Raw genomic sequence first — 22,949 nt, forward strand, 5'->3', positions numbered from 1 at the left:
ATTGTATTTTTTCAATAACGACATTAATCTTGGACAGCTACTTTCCTGCAGTGCAGCTAACTCGCTAAGGTAAAATTATGTGAAAAGTTTCATTGATATTCTAGATAGCATGGTAACAAACATTAGTTTCAGAGTGTGTGTATACCCTCTTCTGCCAGCTCGGAGATGTGCATCTCCATGTCATTGATGCCGTTGGACTCCAAATAACTCCACAGCTGAAATACTGTCACAATCTGCCCATCCCTGGGGCTTCGTCTCGGTAACCTCTGGTCCAAAATCCGCTCCACCAGGCACCAAATCACTGAAAAAGCAAACATTTATTAACCACTCATACCAAAGTATAGAGACACAGAATGCATTTTCCACCTTCTCTGGGTTCTACCTGCATCAGCCCGGTCATGTAGCACGCTGGAGTACGAAGAAGACAGCGTAGAGAGAAGGTTGTCAACAGAGACGCAGTACACAGTGCCTTGGTCTGCACACCGCTCCCAGAGACCCAAGGCTCCAAAGCACTGGCCCAGCTCTGGGATCACTGCAACACAGGAACCAGCAGAGGGACAGCTTAACCACTGCATGGGGCGGAGGTTTAACTGCATATAGTAGATTAGTTCAGTTTTAGAGGCACAACCAGGACTGCCTCATACAGCCAGCTGGAAGTTCTGCTGGAAAGCTGCACCATTTTCCAATTCATGTAGATATGTAATCAAAGCAAAACAAACAGAAATAGAATTCCAAAAAAAGTAAAAAAAAAACAACAACAATCCACTGGACTTTTTTCCCAAGTTTGGAGAGGTTTCTCTTCCCATCCAGGAACCTTTTTGAATTCAGAAACAGCCCATTCTGTTAGGACTACTGTCTGTGTGGTTTGTGTTTTGTGTGTTTGTCTTGCTTCCTCCACCAGGCGGTGGTCCTGATTCACCTCCTCTCACATCTGCAAAGGGTTATCTCATTAACGGAGTGCTGTTAAGCTGCTGACTGCCACTACCTCGGCACCAGAGTGCTTGCCAGTTTTGGGTACTCTAGCCAAGCTGAGTTTTGCTGAGTAAAACAGAGTTTTTGTCAACCTGAGTTTTAATCTTGTTTTTGTCTTTGCCTTTCGGCAGCAAGTCATCCTGCAAACTGGACGTTTCGGGCCTTCTCTCCCTGGAAGGATCACCTGAGCTTCAAACTGAGTTGAGGAAACAAACTGGAGGTTTGGATCCACTTTTCTCCAAGGGATCGTTTGAGTTTCACACTGAGCAAGGGATTCATCTGCACCACAGTCCGTTCAAGTACCGCAGGAAATCTGAGTGGCAGTCAGTGTCTCCATTCTCCTACAAACAACCGCATTTTGTGTAAACCCTGTCCGCCCTCCACCTACTGAGACAAACACTGGAACACCCCACAACGACTGCAGTCAAGAGTCAACCACTTTTCTGGAAACGTGAGTCTGCAAACCTTTTCTCCTCTGCAAGTTTGAGAATCAATTTTCCCACTGAACCTGAACTAACCGCAGTGTCTTCCCCTCACCTTTCAGTTCTGGTTGAGCAGTGTTCAGAGCAACACTGGAATCTCCACAAGCTTCTCAATAAACCTGTTAAACTTTGTCCCTGGTCTCTCTATAATGGTTTCTCTGCATTTGGGTCTGATGTTTAGTTAAATCATGAAACATTCCAAAGGGGTGGACCTGTTCGTCAGTTTCAATTTTCATGTTTTCTAAAGAAAAACAAGGCTTTGTTGAGCTACTTTATAAATTTGGATTGTTTTTTAACTTTTTTGGAATGACTATGACCTGGATGACTGAGAATCAGCATAACTCGAAGAAATATCGTATTTCTGACAAAAGTCCTAATAAGAATTCTATGAAAATGAACAAACGAAAATCCTTTCAACCATCCTCCACAGCATAATTTTAAAAATGTCTAATGAAACAGGCCTGGACTAAAAATCATTGTTCCTCCCAGAAAAGACTAAAGAACATTGTGAGCAAAGGGACATGTTAAATTAGAGCATGCTCACTAGTGAGTATCACAGCTCCCTACAACCTTGTAATCAGTCAATAGGCCTACGTATAGGACTACAGGTGGTAACTGTGCTGTCTGGTGACATGGTGTGTAATATACCCAACATGGACCAGAAGAAGCAAAGGAAAGAGTTTTCTATGGAGATTAGGAAGAAAATTATAGACAAGAATATTTAAGGTAAAAGTAAGATAATCTCCAAGCAGCTGATGTTCCTCTGAATACAACTGCATAGATTATTCAGAGATTTTAATTTGGTGATGGTAATTTACCAAGCCCCGAGAACCAATTTGACCCAATTGGCCAAAACTCAACACCATGCTCCATACATTTGATAAAGTGTTGAATGGCGCCATCTGATGGATGCTGTAAGAACTACAATTAGCGGGTATTCTAATTTCCTCATTATTTCACGCCTAAACATAATAATAGTATAGATAATTATTATATAAATAAATAACTTAAATAAATGCTAATGATAAACAGATGATAGACGAATAGATGAGGAGTAGGCCAAAATAGCAGCTGGAAGGAGCAGATGTCTCAATCTGTGTATGCACCTTGATGCTCTATCTCTCTGGTTTTTCCTTGAAAAGAGATCACTAGGGACAAACTCTTTAAATAAATCTTCATAGCTTATATGTATTAAAGAACCAGGAGACATGACAACAGATTCTGATAGAAATTCTTACTCTTACTCAGATCAGAGAAGTTGCTTTGAGTTACAGAAGGCAGCTGTTCCCCTCTCAGGAAGTGGCCCCGAATAACAGTTAAAGAGGCATTTTATACATCTCCAATCTGCAACATCATCTTATTTTACATCATAGACATTAGTAGATGATTAGACATCCATGGCTCCAGCCTTAACAAAATATTACACTTTGTTCTTAGCAAAGGACGCCGCTCTAATTCCATTTCCAAATCTTTGCCACATACAGAATGAAGATTATAACTGTATATCCAGACGGACCTAATTAGATTAAAACATCAGTTCTGACACGCAACAGGCAGCCCATACCAAGGTGTAATAAACTCAGACATCTTCAATGGTAATTACCTTAACAAGTGAAATCTGATTGCAGCGATTGAGTCATTAGGACGTTAAGGGTACAAGCATCTCTGTCCAGGCCTGTTTCATGAGTTCACTTTTTAAAAACCACTTGATGGAGTACAGTAGCAGCTGTTCAAAATGGCCCTTCCCAGTCAAAAGACAGCCGATTGGTCGCAAAAAAATCCCCTCCAACTTCCAGCCACCGGCCTTCTCCTGGGCATCCATATTTCTTTACTCTGACTCCACCCTTTCACTGAATTACAGGGTCTGACCAGGAGATGGCGCTTTTCTTCAGATGTTAATGTCCACAAATCATGACGGAAAGAAAATTTTAGTACAAAGATTGATGTCTAAAAAAGAGTTGTAGGGGACAAGCCAAGGACCAGCCAGGGAAAGTAGGGAAATTTTGAAAGGCTACTACTGCATTGTTGAAACGCAATGTTTGACTTTTGTTAATTTTGATAGAATTTGTTTATTGCTACTTTTGTCAGATTGAAGTTATTTCTGCGGCCATTGTGGGTTTGTCTTTCATTAAACGAGGAGTACCGGTCCATGCATGTCATGACCTATTCTAATTGTTCAGTCAGAAAACGTTGAGGGTTTCACTGATGAACTCGGCAGGACAAAGTTAAAACATTCAGAACCCTTGTTTGATGCTTTTGGAATTGTCAGATCTCAGCAGTTTTTTTTTTTTTTGACTCTCTCTCACATCATCACAGACAGATATGGCCCCTTTTTTATTGTTCTTAGAGGTTTGCAGGAAACTCTCCAGGTCCCTCTTTTTCAGTACATTCAAGTCTGATTCTGAACATTGGGTCATCTTATCAGATTGTTTTTTTCTGTCTTGGCACCATGTCAGATTTAGTGCATCTCTAAGAACACAAAAAAAATTCCAACATTTAGGCAAGAGAGGATGTTGGTTCTTCTCTATACTATTTTAAAGAGTGGATCAGGGTTGGTGGTCGACTTAATGACTGGAATGTGTCCTGGTCCAACACCCTGAGCCCTCCACCTGTTTGCCTGACCACTGGGAAGATGTCTTGTTTCTACAGACATGAGGTCTGTTTAGGTGTTTTTGTCGCTGCAGCTTTAATGAAAATAAGCAATGTTACAGAACTATCTTTGATGGCGAGACGTCCTCATCAAATGTCCAAACCACCAGAAATGTTGAGTTTGTATGAGCTTCAGTGCGTTGCGTGGTCTTCTGTAGGTTCAGACGAAGCTCTGCGCAGTCTGACCTGGAGCTGAATCAATGAGATTATCACTGGGAGGACTGGGAGCAATGAAACATGTTTCCACTGGTGAGAAACTAGTTTTAATCCTGAGTGATGGAATTAAAATTAATTCAATATTCATGGCGTTGCAGATGTTAATCGCTGTCTTGGAGCAGGTCTGAAAAACTCTCTGAAGTCTGTTGTTGTTGTGGTCGGAAAATTTTGATTTCTCTTATTTCACATATAAATTTATCCTATATACACACTAGAAATGTTTTCACTCAATCTGTTTCATAGGCAAGGCCAAACAATGCCTGAGGGAGGGGTGTTTGTAGACATGACACACCTTCTTCACAGAACAAGACAGATTCTTTCTCAAGGTTTATTCATAACATTTTAATGTTTAATCAAAGTGTCTGTAATTTGTTTTGACTCTGACTAGTTTTCATTATTGTAAGTCAGGGGAAACGAACACTGCCCAGATCAAAACAGGGCTGATTAAAGTGCAATAAGGGGCCATATGATGAACTGTTCTCTCTTTGCGAAGATATGAAAATAAAGTGCAGAATGAGTAAAATCGATGGATCTACACTATATTGCCAAAAGTATTTGCTCACCCATCCAAATTATTGGAATCAGGTGTTCCAATCACTTCCATGGCCACAGGTGTATAAATTCAAGCACCTAGGCATGCAGACTGTTTTTACAAACATTTGTGAAAGAATGGGTCGCTCTCAGGAGCTCAGTGAATTCCAGCGTGGAACTGTGATAGGATGCCACCTGTGCAACAAATCCAGTCGTGAAATTTCCTCGCTCCTAAATATTCCACAGTCAACTGTCAGCTGTATTATAAGAAAATGGAAGTGTTTGGGAACGACAGCAACTCAGCCACGAAGAGGTAGGCCACGTAAACTGACGGAGCGGGGTCAGCGGATGCTGACGCGCATAGTGCGAAGAGGTCGCCAACTTTCTGCAGAGTCAATCACTACAGACCTCCAAACTTCATGTGGCCTTCAGATTAGCTCAAGAACAGTGCGCAGAGAGCTTCATGGAATGGGTTTCCATGGTCGAGCAGCTGCATCCAAGCCATACATCACCAAGTGCAATGCAAAGCGTCGGATGCGGTGGTGTAAAGCACGCCGCCACTGGACTCTAGAGCAGTGGAGACGCGTTCTCTGGAGTGACGAATCGCGCTTCTCCATCTGGCAATCTGATGGACGGGTCTGGGTTTGGCGGTTGCCAGGAGAACGGTACTTGTCTGACTGCATTGTGCCAAGTGTAAAGTTTGGTGGAGGGGGGATTATGGTGTGAGGTTGTTTTTCAGGAGCTGGGCTTGGCCCCTTAGTTCCAGTGAAAGGAACTCTGAATGCTTCAGCATACCAAGACATTTTGGACAATTCCATGCTCCCAACTTTGTGGGAACAGTTTGGAGCTGGCCCCTTCCTCTTCCAACATGACTGTGCACCAGTGCACAAAGCAAGGTCCATAAAGACATGGATGACAGAGTCTGGTGTGGATGAACTTGACTGGCCTGCACAGAGTCCTGACCTCAACCCGATAGAACACCTTTGGGATGAATTAGAGCGGAGACTGAGAGCCAGGCCTTCTCGTCCAACATCAGTGTGCGACCTCACAAATGCGCTTCTGGAAGAATGGTCAAAAATTCCCATAAACACACTCCTAAACCTTGTGGACAGCCTTCCCAGAAGAGTTGAAGCTGTTCTAGCTGCAAAGGGTGGACCGACGTCATATTGAACCCTATGGATTAGGAACGGGATGTCACTTAAGCTCATATGTGAGTCAAGGCAGGTGAGCAAATACTTTTGGCAATATAGTGTACTTTTATCTAACTAGGGTGAATAGTTAAATACTTTTTTTCCCACTGCATTGTTCAGCAGTCCAATGAAGGCATGGCACAAGGTTGTCCACACTTCTTTTCATTTTAAGAACTCAATGTGAAACATCTCAAGATGTTAAATTAAAATCATTGATAACCCTTTTCAGATTTAAAGGCACCTGCTTCCCCAATCCTTTAGATTGTACCCTGCAAACCCAATCTAGAAAGAAGCCAACATTTATTAAATTAAGTTTATTACCCTTACTTTTAATAAGGTCAATAAGATCATCTGCCAATGGAATGATAATAATTAAATAATTTGCACTTGAAATTGTTGGGATCTGGAGGTCTGTCCACCTTCCTCCAGCAGAGGGTGCCTCTAGGTCTCCTGGAGCTGAGCTGACAACCACACCTGCGATCCATCAGTCATCAGGAGACCAGCATATAAGCAGCGGCAGGACTACACTCCAGCACCAGAGTGTTAAGCCAGTTATGGTTAGCAAAGCCTGAGCCAACCAGCCTGTCTGATTCTCTGACTCCCCTGAAAACCTGAACTTGAACCCTGACTGAACCCTGGAACTCTGGAGGAGTTTCATCTGCTGAAATCTGCCTGCCGGCTCTCAGGAGCTCACCTGAAGAATCTAGTTGTCTGAACCTGCCTGCCCGCCCTCAAGAAGAGGATCGGAAGAAAACTCTGGATCTGAACACTGATAAGTCTGAAGTCAAGCCCTGCCGTTGCTTAGCCCTCTGCCAACTTCAAGCCTCTGGACCCAACTAGGGTTGTCACGATACTAAACTTTTCAACTCGATACCGATACTAAGTAAAACATTCGATACTCGATGTCATTTTCGATACCGCAAGGATAAAAACAAAGACTCCAAAATTCAACAGAAATGTTCTCATTAATGAACAAAATACAATAAATAGATAAATAAATACAATAGACAACATTTTGAGGTTGTATGCTGTGCACAATATTAAGCAAGCTTGATAAAAAACTTACAAAATTAAAATTAAGTGTTCCTTCCTTGGCTATGCTTTGCACACATAACAATGACACTAGCCAAACTAGTTAAAAAACAAAAATCATTCTCAGCAGCTGCACCTGTTACAGAAAAAAGTCTGAAACCGAAAAGTGCACAAAATTATTCAATCACACAGTGTTCTGAAAGTGCATTTTCTTCTATTCTGCACTTTAGATGAATGACTGTTTAGCAGAGATGGCAAAAGTATTCACTTTCCGTACTTGAGTAAAAGTACAGATACTTGTGTAAAAAAATACTCTGGTAAAAGTGGAAGTACTGATTAAACTTCTTTACTCAAGTAAAAGTAACAAAGTACAGGCTTGTAAATTTACTTAAAGTATAAAAGTAAAAGTAGAAACCACTTCTTTCATGCCGTTGCCTACATTTTAAATGGATGTCTGCCAATAGGACTAGATCTATGTTGTGTTCATTTTCAATCATCTCGTCGTCCATACTACTATGCTAATGCCACCGCCACCAAGCTGCAAAGATTTGATTCATCTTGTAGTGGTGCGTCAAATGCAACGTAGATTCCCATCCAATTAGATTGAATTTGGTATTAATGACATGAAAAATAACGTAACTCCATTGAAATGATTCAAAACTAAAGTAACGAGCCAATTTTTAAAAATGTAAGGAGTAGAAAGTACAGATATTTGTGTAAAAATGTAAGGAGTAGAAGTAAAAAGTCGCCATAAAAATAAGTAGTAAAGTAAAGTAAAAATATCAAAAAAATCTACTTGAGAACAGTAACGAAGTATTTGTACTTCGTTACTTCCCATCTCTGCTGTTTAGGTGCCACTGGTGGTAGCACTGTATCGATACTTTTGAAAATGAAAATTGTATCCAGATACAACTTTTCAGTATCGATACTTTTGACAACTCTAGACCCAACCCGGTTCCCCTCCTCAGCTGCTAACCTGAACCACGTCACAGGTACAAACCTGCACAATTCCTCTGGCTAAGATCTTCAGCATCCTGGCTAACCAAACTGTCCCTCTCTACAGAGAACCCTGTGTGACCAGTCCCGGATCTGCTTCTCAGTATTATTCATATAACTTTGTGTTTATCTACATAAACAGTCAAACTTTTCATCTGCCTCTGTTGTGTTCTGCATGTGGGTTAGAAACCTGAATCCCATCATGACAGAAATAAGACAATGCAATTGTTTTTTCTCAATTTAAATGTAAACTGTCTTGTTCTGTTGGCAAAGTACTTACCTCCCCAATTCAGGAATAAATGCACTTATTTTAGGATAAAAGGACTTATAAAGATTTAGCTTTTTTTCCGGTGCGTTAAAGCCGAGCAGATCGTCCCATACCTTCTGCAGGCTGCCTGGGCCGGTTGGGGTCCTCCCTGACGATGCCACGGATGATTTCAAAGACTCGAGTCTCTCTCAGGAGCTTGTCCAAGGCATACATCTCTCCACAGCGCAGGGGACCAAACATGCCAAGACGCTAAAACACAAAAGGAAAAAATTGTTCTTATGTCGACTTCATTCAAATTTTGTGCGGACACAGTGATCATAGAGGACCAAGAAACTGGACTCAAGTAAGAGCAGCACTACGTCAGCAAGTTTACACAAGTAAAAAAAGTATTTGGAGTAAAGGCTACTTGAGTACTGAGTAATTGTTGGATAATAAGTAGTGTTGCGCCGATGCCATATTTTGGCCCAGATACCGACACCCGATACCTGGCTGTGCAGTATTGGCCGATACCGATACAATGCTGATACCATCTGTCTGAAATTGATGTGTGTATATATGAAGAACCGCATACTACTTGGATGTAAAATAATTGCCATCATGGCTTTGTCAAGCTGCTGCCTACCTTTGTGAAGCAGGAAAAAGACGAATACAAAGTGAATCCAGTAGAACTTTTTATATATAACTCTATATTTTTTTCTTATTTTAAATGTAAATTGTCTTGTTCCATTGGCAAAGAGTCTCACTTACCACCTCTATTCAAAACAAAATGCACTTATTTAAATTTCAATTTCTTGCAGTGTAACATCTGACTTATTATTTAGAAATGATACAGACAAACTTTATGTGCAAAATTTGGTATTTTAAAGAACGAAATGCATAAACAATATGAATAAATGATGTGAATATAAAAGAACACATTCATGCAGAGCAAATACTTTTAACCAAACATTTTTTTCCACGTACAATTCTGAATACCAACCCTTACAGTGAGAAGTGTCTATTTTGGTTTCCGCAATCAGTTTTACCCGATTGTGGAAAAGTTCAAATTACTCACAGGAGTCAGAGATTTACCCAATACTCATTCCAAAAAAGTTCCACTGGATTTTCATCCCATCCAGGAAGCGTTTTCAATTCAAAATGTCAGAAATAGCGCTGAGTTCCAGGTTTTATCCAGTAGCCCAACAAAGCCTTGTTTTATTTTAGAAAACATGCAAATGAAAATGGATGAACGGGTCCACCCCTTTGGAATTGGGGTCGTTTGGCTTCTTTTTTGCCTGCACTGCCCCATACCTGTCTATGTCTCTCAAAGGGGGGTCATTAGAGGGAATTTTTGGCCTGACTGAATAGGCGAGGTCTTCTGCTCTCCTGTACAGGGGTTGGGGCTGCAATGATAGCGGGAAGAAATCAACTCCATCGCTGCATTGTAGGTTTTTGAAAGCTGAAATCTGAGTACACCCCCCCCTCTGTTTAAGGTTGTTTTTTCTTTTTGTTAACATAGATAGCCTCCTTCACTCCCCTCTTAAACCAACTGTCTTCTTTGTCCAAAATGTGAACATTCTGGTCCTCCAAAGAATTTTGTTTGTCCACAAGGTGTAGATGTACCGCAGAGTCTTGTCCAGAGGAGGGCGCTCTTCTATGTCGGGCCATGTGTCTGTAGAGAGGTTATTTGGTTTCTCCAATAAAAAGATCAGAGCATTCCTCACTGCATTGAACTGCAGACACCACTCCCAAATATTAGGTCTGGGGGTTTGTCTTTAGGATGAACTAGTCTCTGTTTAAGGGTCTTGTTTTTGACATTTTGAATGGAAAAAGCTTCCTGGATGGGAAGCGAGATGTCTTCCAACTTGCAAACTAAGTCCAGAGGATTGTTTTTTTAAACTTTTTTCGAATGACTATGACCCTGATGACTGAGAATCTTTACCAGCACAGTAGTAGCGATACTTTACAAGAATATTACTAAAGTAAAAGTAAGAAGTACGGCTCAGTGAATCTACTACTAACTGAGTTAATTTAACTAGTTACTACCCACCTGAAGTCAACATGGCGGGAAACAAATGTTTGATCATCTTCATGTTCTAAAACAACAAACCTCTGAGGTAGAAATCTGATTCATCATGCCGTGTCATGGCCTGATGAGAGAGGCCAAAGCAGAAAGGGAGTTTCTCCAGGACTAAGGGACTTTGGAATGACTCGTGTTATTGTGCAAATGCTCCCAACAGATCTTAGTTGGTTCTGATGATATTTTAGCTCATTTCATGAACAGCAGGCCGATGTGACAGGCGCTCCCTCCATGCATCAGATAGCGGGTACATGATGGTGGTCCCAAAACACACCTGAATGCATGCAAACCCTTGGTCCCTGTTTCAGAACCAGACATGGGCAATGTGGAGTCAACAAGTCATCTCCATGTCATGTATTGGTTCTACCCAGCCACTGAAGCAGGTGAGTCCAATCTTCACCGTGAATTAAGCTGTGCAGATTGGACTCACCTGGTTAATTGGCTGGGTAGAACAAATACATGACATGGAGATGACTTGTTGACTCCACATTGCCCATGTCTGTCCAGAACAATCCAGTCCAGGCAGCGTCCAATCCTGTGTTTTTTTTGACAGCTTTACTAACCAGAGATGAGTGCATAAAGCAACAGAGCTTACTCCCCCGTTACACAGGCAGGATTTAGATTGACAGCAACCTGGTACCTGGAAAATAAAAGACATCGGCAGCAGATGCCTACCAGGAGCTGTGTGGTGCAGTTCTTCAGATGGAGCACCAGGGAGGAGTCTAGAGCAGCACAGCTGGTGGTGAGTGGCGAGTGGAGGAAGGGAGGGCTGTCCCAGCCGTCATGCTGCCGTTGCCTGCTAGAATAGAAAACCCACAGCGTTCTTAGTGAACCCGGATTGGAGCACGTTATCAGCGTTCAACTGTTTACATGCAGGACAGGCAGTCCTGTCTCCTCTGAGAGGAGAAGAGGACCAGTTGTGGTTGTTATATTTCCTTATAGCGAAGGAACAGAGATTTCATATCTTCAACTTTTATCTTAACACTAAATCTGAGGTCAAGGTTGAAAATACCTGTTTGAGTAACTATCTCCCTGTGACTCTTTGCTCTGTAATGTTGGACAACAGATCATCACTGAATAGCGTCTTAACTAGAGAGAAGTGTTTTCATGTCACGCTTAATTCTTTGCTCCATCAGTGTGGGTCAGAACTGAGAAAAAGCTGTGATGAAAGGGAAGCCCCTAAATGGTTTTAAAGAAGATGCTTCACTGTTTGCATGACTGTAACTCTCACATTGTTTCTCTGCAGAATATTTTGGAGATTTCCAAATAAATCTCTTCCTATTTTAATCCTAAACTCCAGAATCACTGATACCCAGCCGTAAAGCTGCATTCACACTTTCAGCAAGTGAGTTCTGATGCTGTAGAAGCACCATCCTCTTTGTAGATCTATTTCTACCCTAAAAGTGATGCTTAGTTTGACCTTAAGCATTAACTTTAGGTGCTTTATGTTGCAGTTTACTAAAAACGCCTCCTGCTGTTAGATTCAGTGGTGCATACCAAGGGCGTAGGTTTGATTTGAACTTTGGTAGGGACACAATTGGTCAGGTGTCATTGGTGCTATGCAATATGCATGCCTTTTTTTATGCCCGATGTGAGCATCCGTGCTGAGAAGAGCAATTCATTGTTAAAAGAGAAAAGCATAATTTTGCTACATTAATAAAAATGTTATAAACACTACACTTATTAGATGCTGTTTATTAATGTTTGAAGTATCACCGGCTCTGATGAATGTGGAATTAGGACTGTTTTACACTTTGAAAATGGTTTCATTTAAATGACTAAGAGAGAAAGTAAATACAGTATTTTCTTTTGAAGATATAGAATTATGCAGAGGTAAACCCCACTCTTATATTTTTACCTACTATGCTCTCTTTATATCAAGCAAAATAATACATTCATTAAAATATTAACTTCACTATAAAAGTTGAACATCTGGGCTGTAGTTACTCTGTGTCGCCCATTTCAGGTATTTTATCTGGGGCTGAAAAAATGAATTATATTAATTGATTATTTCAATAATTGTCAACTAATTTAGTGAGTGATTCATCATTAACTGAAGAATAGAGACTCTAAAACATAATCTAAATGTAAAATGTGCCTTTCCCCGACAGAGCAACCCACTTAAATCAGTAATTATACCAAAATTGTAAAAATACTTATATATATATATATATATAAAATATTTAAAAAAATGTTTTTGTCTGTCAATATTCTCCATCCAGAACTCCTCAAGAGGAAATATTTTAGTTTCACCTGGTTTATTTAGACAGCACCTGGAGCACTGAAGGGCAGCTGCTTCATCTACAAGCTGCCCTGCATCATTATTACTGGATATCTGTGTTTCCTATAATCATATAATGTATAAGTGCATTTTTAATAGTAAAGGATTAAATGTAACACAACCTTTTATCATCGTCCTATATTGCTTACTGTCTGACTGTTTAAATAGCTCCTTATGTATATTTTCTTTTTCAGTGGCATCATCTACAAACAACATTAAGAATGAGCCTAAGTTTATTCAAATATAAAATCACTTTTAACAATTATAAAAGACAACATAACACTATCTTATCTGTAATTTAATAATATCAAAAATAAACAGCCAGATTCCAGCATTTTTAGCAGATATTAATGTTTGTACTAATTTACTTATAGACGGTGTGGAAATCTATGTAAGATAAACTCAATGTTAATATTCTTCCTCTGTTTGTTCTTGTCTTTATCCTATTTCTAGAAGTATAAATAGTCAATTAAATTACTATTATTATGTGGAACCCTAATTATGCTTTTTAAACGATAAACAGCAGATGTTTAGCCACCATTTCTTGTTGTTATACTCTATAAGAGAAATAACACCTGCTAATAATTATGCCTGAACTTCATTTATGTTCATTTTTATAGTGCCACTTCAAAACATCTAAGGGAAACTTTACAGAGTCGAATCAATCTGAACATCCAGTTAGAATGGTTTAAAGTTTTCTTTACGAGCGGGTAAAACCAGCTCATTGCATCTGGTCATTGATTTGCAGGACTCTCTCCTCCTGGGTGAGCATAAAGAGACATATTTTAGCATCACTGACTACCAAACCAAGCAAGCATGCGGTGAGTGGAGAGAAAAAAGTCCAACTTAATAGGAGAAAGTCAGAACCAAGCTAGGCTTGAGAAACAGGTAATCAGAGGAGCTCTGAGGCAGTTTTCGTGTCCAAGGACTAAAGAAAGAACATCCAGTTATCACAGAAAATGTTGAGCCCATAGCTACAGGAGAGAAACAGGAGTAAACACTGAAACACAGGCCCAGCTCTATAACTTATAATGGAAGCTGTTGACGGCAGCACTCCAGCTGATGCCTCCATCCAGGATGGAGCAAAGGCTAAACAGGAACAGACCAGATGAAGCTACTATCATGAGAAAAAGCAGAGAGAGCAGAACGTTAGAGATTGAACTAACAGATTCTGCAGATCGGGAGAATAGAGATAGAATGAAGCAGAATGATGAAAAAGGGGTCCCCATGTCCTCCAGCAGTCTAAGCCTATAGCAGCATAACTATAGAGATAGCTCAGGATAACCTGAGCCACTCTAACTATAAGCTTTATCAAAAAGGAAAGTTTTAAGCCTAGCCTTAAAAGTAGACAGGGTGTCTGCCTCACGGACTAAAACTGGTAGTTGGTTCCACAGGAGAGGAGCCTCAACATCTTATAATCTTGTAAGGTTCAAAAGTGTTTAAAACAGCTGAGCACATCCCCCTTTTAACAGCGTAATTGTTGTATGAGCCTTCATTGGTCTGTAATCCCATAAATGAAACATTACTAAGCTCTTCCCAAAAAAGAAAATTAAAAACAATCCTCTGGACTTTGTTTCCAAGTGTGAAGATGTTTCTCTTCCCATCCAGGAAGCTTTTTTAATTAAAAATGCCAGAAAAAGCATTTAGTTCCAGGTTTTATCCAGCAGCCCAACAAAGCCTTGTTTTTGTTTAGAAAACATGCAGATAGAAACAGATAAACGGGTCCACCCCTTTGGAACGGGGGTCGTTTGGTTTCTTTGTTAGCCTGCAGTGCCCCATACCTGTCTATATCTCTGAAAGGGGGGGGTCGTTAGAGGGAATTGTTGGCCCGGCTGAATAGGCGAGGTCCTGCACCCTCCTGCGCTGGGGATGGGGATGTGATGATAGAGGAAAAGGATTAACTCAATCGCTGAGTTGTCGATTTCTGAAACCTGAAGCCTGAGTCCACCCCCTCTGTTTAAGGTTGGTTTTCCTTTCTTAACAGAGATGGCTTCCTTCACGCCCCTTTCAAACCACATGCTTTACTTAGAAAGGTATGGGGCATTGCAGGCTAATAAAGAAGCCAAACGACCCCCATTCCAAAGGGGTGCACCTGTTCGTCCGTTTCTATTTGTATGTTTTCAAAACAAAACCAAAACCTGGTTGGTCTACTCTATAAAACCTTAAACTCAACCCTATTTCTGACATTTTGAATTCATAAAGCTTCCTAGATGGAAAGAGAAACATCTCTAAACTTGTAAGCAAAGTCCAGTGGATTGTTTTTAATTTTCTTTTTGGAATGACTCTGACCTGGATGATTGAGAAGCTTAACCAGCATGAGTAAGTTCTGCAGTAGCGGTAGCAGCAGACTGTGGCAGCTATCGTTCTTTTCATATGACTTAGATTTTCTATATTAAAATGACTGCAGCATCCTAATTGATTGTTTCTTTGATGCTGGGACTACTTTGAGGCAAAGGGATGATAGCTCTGTTATTTTCTCTGGAAACAACTATCGTAAACACAAAAAGGGTAGAACATTCAAGCACATCTGAGTGTGTCCGTGTTTTTTTTTTTTTTTTGTTTTTTTTTTACAGAAATCTGCTATATAGATTTTGCACAAAAGTTTTTCTGTAACATAAATATTCTTTACACCAATGAAGCTTTTAGAAAGGGTGAACATGCCCTGATCTCAATAAGCTGTAAACAAATTGAAGACATGGTTTGCAAATCCTTCCTCATATACAGCTGCATCTACAGCTTTTACCACCAGATGGCAGTATGATGCCATTAAAGCAAATATTCAGCTCCACAACAAGTTACCCAGAGTAATCACGGTTATATCTTTGTTCCCACTGACCTGCCATTTGTCTTCTTGACGTTGCTCTTCCTCTCGTCCTCATCCTCACAGTCAGACAAAAAGTCAAAACTGCCCAAAGCCGATTCCACTGAGAAGCTGACCAAGCTGGCTCTGCGGCTGCGACTGCCCCCCTACACACACACACACACACACACACACACACACACACACACACACACACACACACACACACACACACACACACACACACACACACGCACACACACACACACACACACACACACAGAGAGCCAGGGTCAGGGCACAGGAAGCCATGTTTGTTCTTCCACACAGCATCCAGTAATTCCAGTATTCTTTAACAGCACAGTGATGTATGATACAGGAGGAAATGCAAGATGATTTCTAGCTGTTGTTTCTAAACCTCATTTGGAGGCCTCTTTACCTCTGATTATACAACCTACAATTAAAATGTTCCGCAAAAACTCTTTAAACTGCTTATGTGATAATATTTCTGGTAAAGTGTGAGTAACTAACAGGGGGTATCTGGTTTGGGGACCAGCAGATTTCTTCTCTGCATTTTCTGGATAACTTGGATTGTTGGCTCCCTGCTGCTAAGGTCCCGGGGCCAGGGATGGAGATCAGGTACTTAAATCTGAGTCCTGTTCTGTACCATAAAATGGTGGATTTCCCTCTTCATGCTGGGGAGGTGGGCTTTCTGCATCAATTGGAGGAGGTTGAGTATCCCAGGCTTCTGTCTTTGAGATTGTGGTGAAGTGAGCGGTCGGTCTACGTTCCCAACCTAAACTAGCTGAACCATGAAATCTGGGTCATAACCGAGAGAATGAAATCCTAGATAGACACAGCTGACACAAGCTTCCTCTGCAGGGTGGCTGGGCTCTACATAAGAGAGAGGGTGAGGAGCTCTGGCATCCAGAAGAGGCAAGGAGAAGAGACAGACATGTGTTCCTGATGCCCCCTGGACGCCTCCCTCTGAGGTGTTTCAGACACGTCCCACCAGGAGAGAGGACCAGGGAATGGGCCAGGACACCATGGATGGCCATGTCCCTCTGCTGGACCTGAAACACCTCAGGCTTCCAGCAGAGGAGGATGGGAGGGGAATTTATTTCATATATTAATTAATCTTATTTACTCACTCAGTCTGTTTCACCTGCAAGGCCACAGAATTAGGCCACCAGACATAGCTTCTTCCCATAACAAACCAGATTCTTTCTCAAGGTTTGTTCATAACATGTTACTGTTTAACCAAAGTGTCATTTGTTTTGACTCTGACTAATTTTCATTATTGTAAGCTAGGGGGAACGAACGCTGCTCAGGCAGAACAGGGCTGTTTACCGTGCAATAAGGGCCGTATGATGAACTGTTCTCTCTTTGCAAAGAGACGAAAATATAATGCAGACTTGCCTGTTAGCTAGATAGTACCAGATAATCCTGCGAAATGGCTTTACAGAGGAACAGCAGACTTTTTGAGTTTTAATGAACTGTGGTTCTCATGCTGGAACTCATTACAGGAACACATCAATTCAATGTGTGTAGACAGAGTTAGGATCCAAACCAGGAGAGAAAATGTGAAATGCAGGGCAAGTAAACTTCCCTTCTTTTATGAATATGTTTTCCATATTTGTTCAGTTTGTCCATCCATCCATCTTCCTCCGCTTATCCGGGGTCGGGTCGCGGGGCAGCAGCCTAAGAAGGGACTTCAGACTTCCCTCTCCCCAGCCACTTCTTCTAGCTCCTCAGGAGGAACCCCAAGGCGTTCCCAGGCCAGCCGAGAAACATAGTCTCTCCAGCGTGTTCTGGGTCTTCCCCGGGGCCTCCCCCCGGTGGAACGTGCCCAGAACACCTCACCAGGGAGCCGTCCAGGAGGCATCCTAACCAGATGCCCGAGCCTCCTCAACTGGTTCCTCTCGACGTGGAGGAGCAGCGGCTCTACTCCGAGTCCCTCCCGGATGACCGAGCTTCTCACCCTATCTGTATCACCAGAATCTTAAAAGTTAACATGTGGCTCCTGATCATTGGTCTGCAATTTGGTCCAGAGCAGCAGACTGGGACAGGTGGCTTTCTGAAGCAGTTGAAAAAGTTCCCACCACCAATAAAGTGACCAGAGCGAATCTGTGTCCTGTCTGATAGTAGCCGACCGAGTCAGTAAAGTTTGTTTGTTTGAATGAGTAAATAATGAAATCTTCTCTTCACTGTTTTATTACATTTATATTTTCAACATTAAGTTCAGCAACATTGAACCATTGTCCTCTTTGAAAGAGGTGGAAAGCTGCTTCCGGTTTCATTTTGCTGTCATAACAGCAGCAGCAGGGAGACGGCATGAGAAAAGGCTTCATTTGATCCAAAGTTCAAGTTTCTGATCCAACATAAACTACTTTATCTACCCTGAACAGAAGCTCCTAAAAAACAAGGTTTAAGGGATTTACTTTACTTATGGGAAAAGAAACAAAGCATTTTATTTCTTATTTGGCTTCAGGACAGATAAAAGTCCCTCAGCTTCTCCTTGGTGTTCTTCGTTCTGAGCAGGAAGTAAAATAAAAGATAAAAAAGAGGCTGTAAATCACTGCGCCTATCTGAGATGACAGAAAATAAAACGGATTATACGATAATGTCAGAATCGGAAATCGTTCAGAAGGAGATTATCCCAGAATAACCTTCCTCCACGGAAGCATCCTGGTTCCTCCATATTTACACAAAACCTGATAATGTTATATAATGATTGGTTTTTTAAATCTAGTTTTCATTTAAAACAGCCTTATGAAACTATTTGGTGATAATAAAGTTGAGACTGTCATAGAATCTATTTTCATTTAATTTTTTAAAAATTTTAAAACATTACCACCCTCTTAATCATACGACGGAGTATTAGGGCCAGGCTAGAGATTGATTTATTTTTATCTTAAAACACGAGAATTAAGTCATAACATTGTGAGAATAATGTCCTAACATTATAAAGTCATAATATTAGGAGAATAAAGTCATACAATTATGAGAATAAAGTGTTAAAATAAGGAGAATTAAGTCATCAAACATCATTCCGTATCTGATAGAAAGATTCCAGTTCATAGTCGTTTACAAATCATTTCAAAGTTCTGATACTAATAGTAATGTGATGCTAAAAGTCTTTATATTTCCTTATTCATGAGACCGATGCTAAAGTATAACTTCACAAGATGCTCCATATTCCTTATTTTAGGGGAAAGCTGTCATAAAATACAACTTTATTCTCATAGTATTATGACTTTATAATGTTACAACATTAATATCATAATATTCTGACCATATTTTCGTATCAAACATTTAAAAAAACTTATGTTAAAGCAAAAATGGGCTCACTTGAGTTCCCAGAGGATTATTATTTACTTGAAAAAACTTGTCTTGATTGTCATAAATTTGGCAGATTTGTGTCAAGATTCTAAGCTGAATTACAAGCTTTAAGGAAAGATGATTTGGAGAATTTAACATCAACCTGGAATAGAACTCTAAATAAGCACAATTGATTCAGAAGCGTGGGAAGAAATTTACTTCCTTCTAGAATCTCAGTATTAAACCATTATAAAGAAATACAATATATTTTACATAATGTATACATATCTCCATATATATATATATATATATATATATATATATATATATAGCATGTACACACCAGGAAGTTCTCCAAATTGGGAATAGAATTCAATGTTTATGGGAGTGTAAAATTATAGAGGAATTTTCCCTCGCCAAGTTCTGTGCCTCTTTGGGTTCATACCTGGGCATCTGGATACTCACAAAGAGAAAATGTGCAACTCCTATTGATGTTGGCCAGAAAATCGATAATGCCTAAATTAGTTAGTTGTTATGCTATTCAATCCAGCTATGGAAAAGCTTAGTTTCTGAAGTTATTGTATTAGAAAGATGAAGATGCTGTCTGAATGGGAAATTCTACACTTTAAAAAAAAGATGGGAACGTACTCTGGAATGCTTCAGAATTTCAAGATGAAAAGACCAGTAATGTGAATCTGAGTGATATACAGTATGTTCAAGTTTGTGTATAAATGGCAAATTTTCTCCAATGTTTGCTGTAATTTATGCACATGCCTCGGGTTTTGTATCAGTGCTTTTTATGTTTTGTCCTGTTTTTGTTCCTTTTTTCCCCTTGTTCTTTCTGTCTTTGTATAAATGTTCAAAATACCTAATAAACATAATATTAAAACAAAAAATCTCTAGCCTCGCCCTAATACTCTGTTGTAAAGTTCAGCAGGAAATTTTAAGCATATTGTCCATCCATTTTCTTCCTCTTCATCCGGGGCCGGGTCACGCCGGCTTCAGTCTAAGCAGAGATGCCCATATGAAACCATTTGTCTTCCTAAACCAGGTAGCCATCAAGCTGCGTAAGAAAACATGCAAATTGGAACAGACGAACGGGTCCACCCCTTTGGAATGGGGGTCGTTGCATTGTAGGTTGAAAGCTGCTATCATCGCAACCCCCAACTCTAAAGACTCTCTTTCAGAGACATAGACGGGTATCGTTTATTGCAGGCTACCAAAGAAGCCAAAGGACCCCCATTCCAAAGGGGTGGACCCGTTCATCTGTTTGAATTTGCATGTTTTATAAATAAAAACAAGGCTTTGTTGGGCTACTGTATAAAGCCTGGAACGCTATTTCTGACATTTTGGATTTAAAAAGCTTCCTGGATGGAAGAGAAACGTCCTCAAACTGCGAAACAAAGTCCAGTGGATTGTTTTTACCTTTTTTGGAATGACTCTGACCTGGCTGAGAATCTTCACCAGCATGCTCTACAAGCATGTTCTTATTGCCCAGTCTTACCTTCAGGGTTACCTGCAGCAGCCTCAGGTTGTCTTCCAGACCTTGCAGCTCAGGAAACTGTCCTCTATAATCATCCAGAGTTGTAAGCAGAATTTCCAGAGAGTCTTCCAGCTCGCTGTCGACCACACCAAGAGGTCCTTGTCCCACACTTTCAACCAGCACCTTCTGGGCTCTGTAGGTCCCATTTCTGCTGCCTGTGTCTGTAAGGGAGTCCTCCAAGTCCTCGTATATCGTCTTTGGCTCAAACAGAGAATCCTGTTCATCTCTCTCAGTCTGGGACGAGAAGGAATCGTCGTATGGATAAACGAGTAGCTCTGCACTAGGACTGGCTGCTGGGCTTCTCTCCACCAAGGAGACGCTGGGTGACATCTCAGGGCGTGTGAGAGTAGGATTCTCTGTCTCAGACGCTCTGCTGGGAACCTCTATGTCACTGATGGAGATACCAGAGACCTGAGAGGTTTTATCTGCAGAGTCGCCGACTGATGAAGCCACAAATCCATCGGTGCTACTCTCGCTAATGTGACTCAGAGAGCGACCGTAAGGCTGTCCATGGTCTGAGATGGGGCTGATGGTTCCCACTGAATCCAGCTCCTCATTATGGTGCAGCCCTAATTGTTCCTCCTCATTGTTCCTGCAATGATCAGTTTATATAGTTAGGCAAAGATCTCTGGCTGCTGGATCATGGTGACAATCATGGTGATCCACAGATATGAGGGTTAAAAATGAGACAAACAGCCCCCCAAAACCTCCCAAACATGCCTGGAGCTCTCGGCTGGATGTGAGACTTGGACCCTGCAAGTCTCTAAAGCAGGACTACCGTTAGGAATGGAGGATGAAGCAGGTTGGGAGCGAGGTTTAGGCTGTGGAGAAGAAAAAGATAAGGGTCCAATGGTGGAGCTCCCAGAGCCGTCCTAGGCAAACAGACAGACACACAGGATTACCACTCAGATGACTGAAGCATTTAGAAATCAGTTATTGAATAGAGCTGTCCCTGAAGGGCCATCACCAGCAGGAAACTTATAAATCTGATCCTTTTTTTTGTCAGTGAACTCATCATAACTAAATGCTAGTAGGTAGCAAGAATGCTGCATGGTGTATATGTGGTAACAAAGCTACTTCCTCCATCAGTGAGCTGTTCTCATCATTCAGAAGAAGCAAAGATGTGAAGGAAGCAGGAGTATCAGCAACGTATTTGATGTTTGTTTTGAGTGAGAGCAAGACTTCCTACAGAGAACAGGAAGGCTAAACAGTAAAGAGGCCCCGAGTTATGCCGTGAGCCAGCTTGACCTGGATAAGGTTGGGAAAAACAAAAGCCAATGTTTACAGTCAGTAATGATGACTAACAGAGACTATTCTCAAACAGACAGTGCTCCAACACCGTCATCACTTAGCCTTTGTTTTTACAGGTTCAACAGCTTCTTCTGTCTCATATACATCTTATACAAGAAGGTATTGCAGAGAACTCAGAACCAGCTAAAACCAGCATCAGCAGGTCAGCGCAGTAGATACACCGGAGAAAAGTAATGCGACCCGACTTTAAACCCAAAAAAAACTTAACAAGGTAGAGATGCTGAAAGCTTAACATGGCATGGAGGACCGCAGTGTTACCATGTGAGGCGGAGAAACAGGTTCCCGTGGCGCGGACGACCGACGGCCGTAGGAGTCATCGGAAGAGTCTGTGGAGCTAGACCAGGGAGGTTCCCTCTCCTCGTCATCATGGCTGCGGTCAGAGATCTGAAACGGAGCAGCAGAGACAAAGATCGGTCTGATGTTTCAGCAGTAATCTCCAGCTCATCTCCACCTTCCTACCTCCTTCTGTCACCAGGAAACATAACCAGGATCTCTCGGCAAAGGTCCTCCCTGTCATGGCTTTGGTTTTGTTCAAATATTATTTTGAGTTCTTGTATTCTAGGTATTTAATAATTAATAATAATTTTTGATTTTGTTTGAGTTCTTAGATATTTCCTGTTTGCCCTCTTGTGTCAGTCTCCTTTCCCTCGCACCCTTCTAGCCTCTGTTCACACCTGCTCCCAATCTGCTTATTAGCCTGGTCTTTGTTTCTCTCTGCGATATAATCTTCTCCTGTGCAGTCACTCTTTACTGGTTTGTCGTCATTGCTTTGTCCCCTTCTTCTTGTGAGTATTCTTGGTTTTCAGGATTTTTGTGGATTTATGTTTTTTGCTTTTGTTGTACTTTTGGTAAATTAAATATTCAAGTAACCACCTCAACCTCTTGTGTCTGCATTTGAGTCCTGTCATAACTCCGTCCCCACAGTGACACTCCCAAAACTGGAAACCAGACATTTCCCAAAATTCAGGGAACTCTTTGGTTTCTGAGAAAGGTTTGACTGGTGAACCTGAGGTTTGTAATGTTCGTATCGACAGGTTCAGCCTCGGAAGTTAAAAACCAAGAAGCCAATTAGAGGAACCAATCAGCGCCGTTACTGGAGCAACTCACAGTTTTGACTCTTCATCCTTTATGCTTTATCCAGACTATCTTACCTGGTATGTTACACTGCAAAAACTTTACATCTAGGTAAGTCATTTTTTCTTAAAATAAGTGCATTTTTTTCTTGGATTGAGGAAGTGTGACACTTTGCCAATTGCATTGTTTTATTTCAAGTGCATATTATTTAAGGAGTAAAAAAA

General features: G+C 41.1%; 1 protein-coding gene across 6 annotated transcripts in view; it reads right to left on the reverse strand.

Annotated features, from left to right (window-relative positions):
* Positions 1-22,949, reverse strand: part of ripor1 (RHO family interacting cell polarization regulator 1) — an 82,014-nt gene that overhangs the window by 7,054 nt on the left and 52,011 nt on the right. For 4 of the 6 annotated variants that reach the window (XM_038301137.1, XM_038301135.1, XM_038301136.1 and 1 more), the window contains 8 exons: positions 21,910-22,035; positions 21,061-21,212; positions 20,302-20,932; positions 15,513-15,643; positions 11,071-11,194; positions 8,450-8,585; positions 383-532; positions 146-301 (listed from right to left, as the gene is read on the reverse strand). In XM_038301137.1, the coding sequence (XP_038157065.1) occupies positions 146-301; positions 383-532; positions 8,450-8,585; positions 11,071-11,194; positions 15,513-15,643; positions 20,302-20,932; positions 21,061-21,212; positions 21,910-22,035 (1,606 nt within the window). The remainder of the gene's footprint in view (positions 1-145; positions 302-382; positions 533-8,449; positions 8,586-11,070; positions 11,195-15,512; positions 15,644-20,301; positions 20,933-21,060; positions 21,213-21,909; positions 22,036-22,949) is intronic. The other 2 variants (XM_038301138.1, XM_038301134.1) reach the window with 1 other exon arrangement.

The sequence above is a fragment of the Cyprinodon tularosa genome, unplaced genomic scaffold (assembly GCF_016077235.1).
Source record: "Cyprinodon tularosa strain WSP-4 unplaced genomic scaffold, ASM1607723v1 ctg461, whole genome shotgun sequence".
NCBI classification, from domain to species: Eukaryota; Metazoa; Chordata; class Actinopteri; order Cyprinodontiformes; family Cyprinodontidae; genus Cyprinodon; species Cyprinodon tularosa.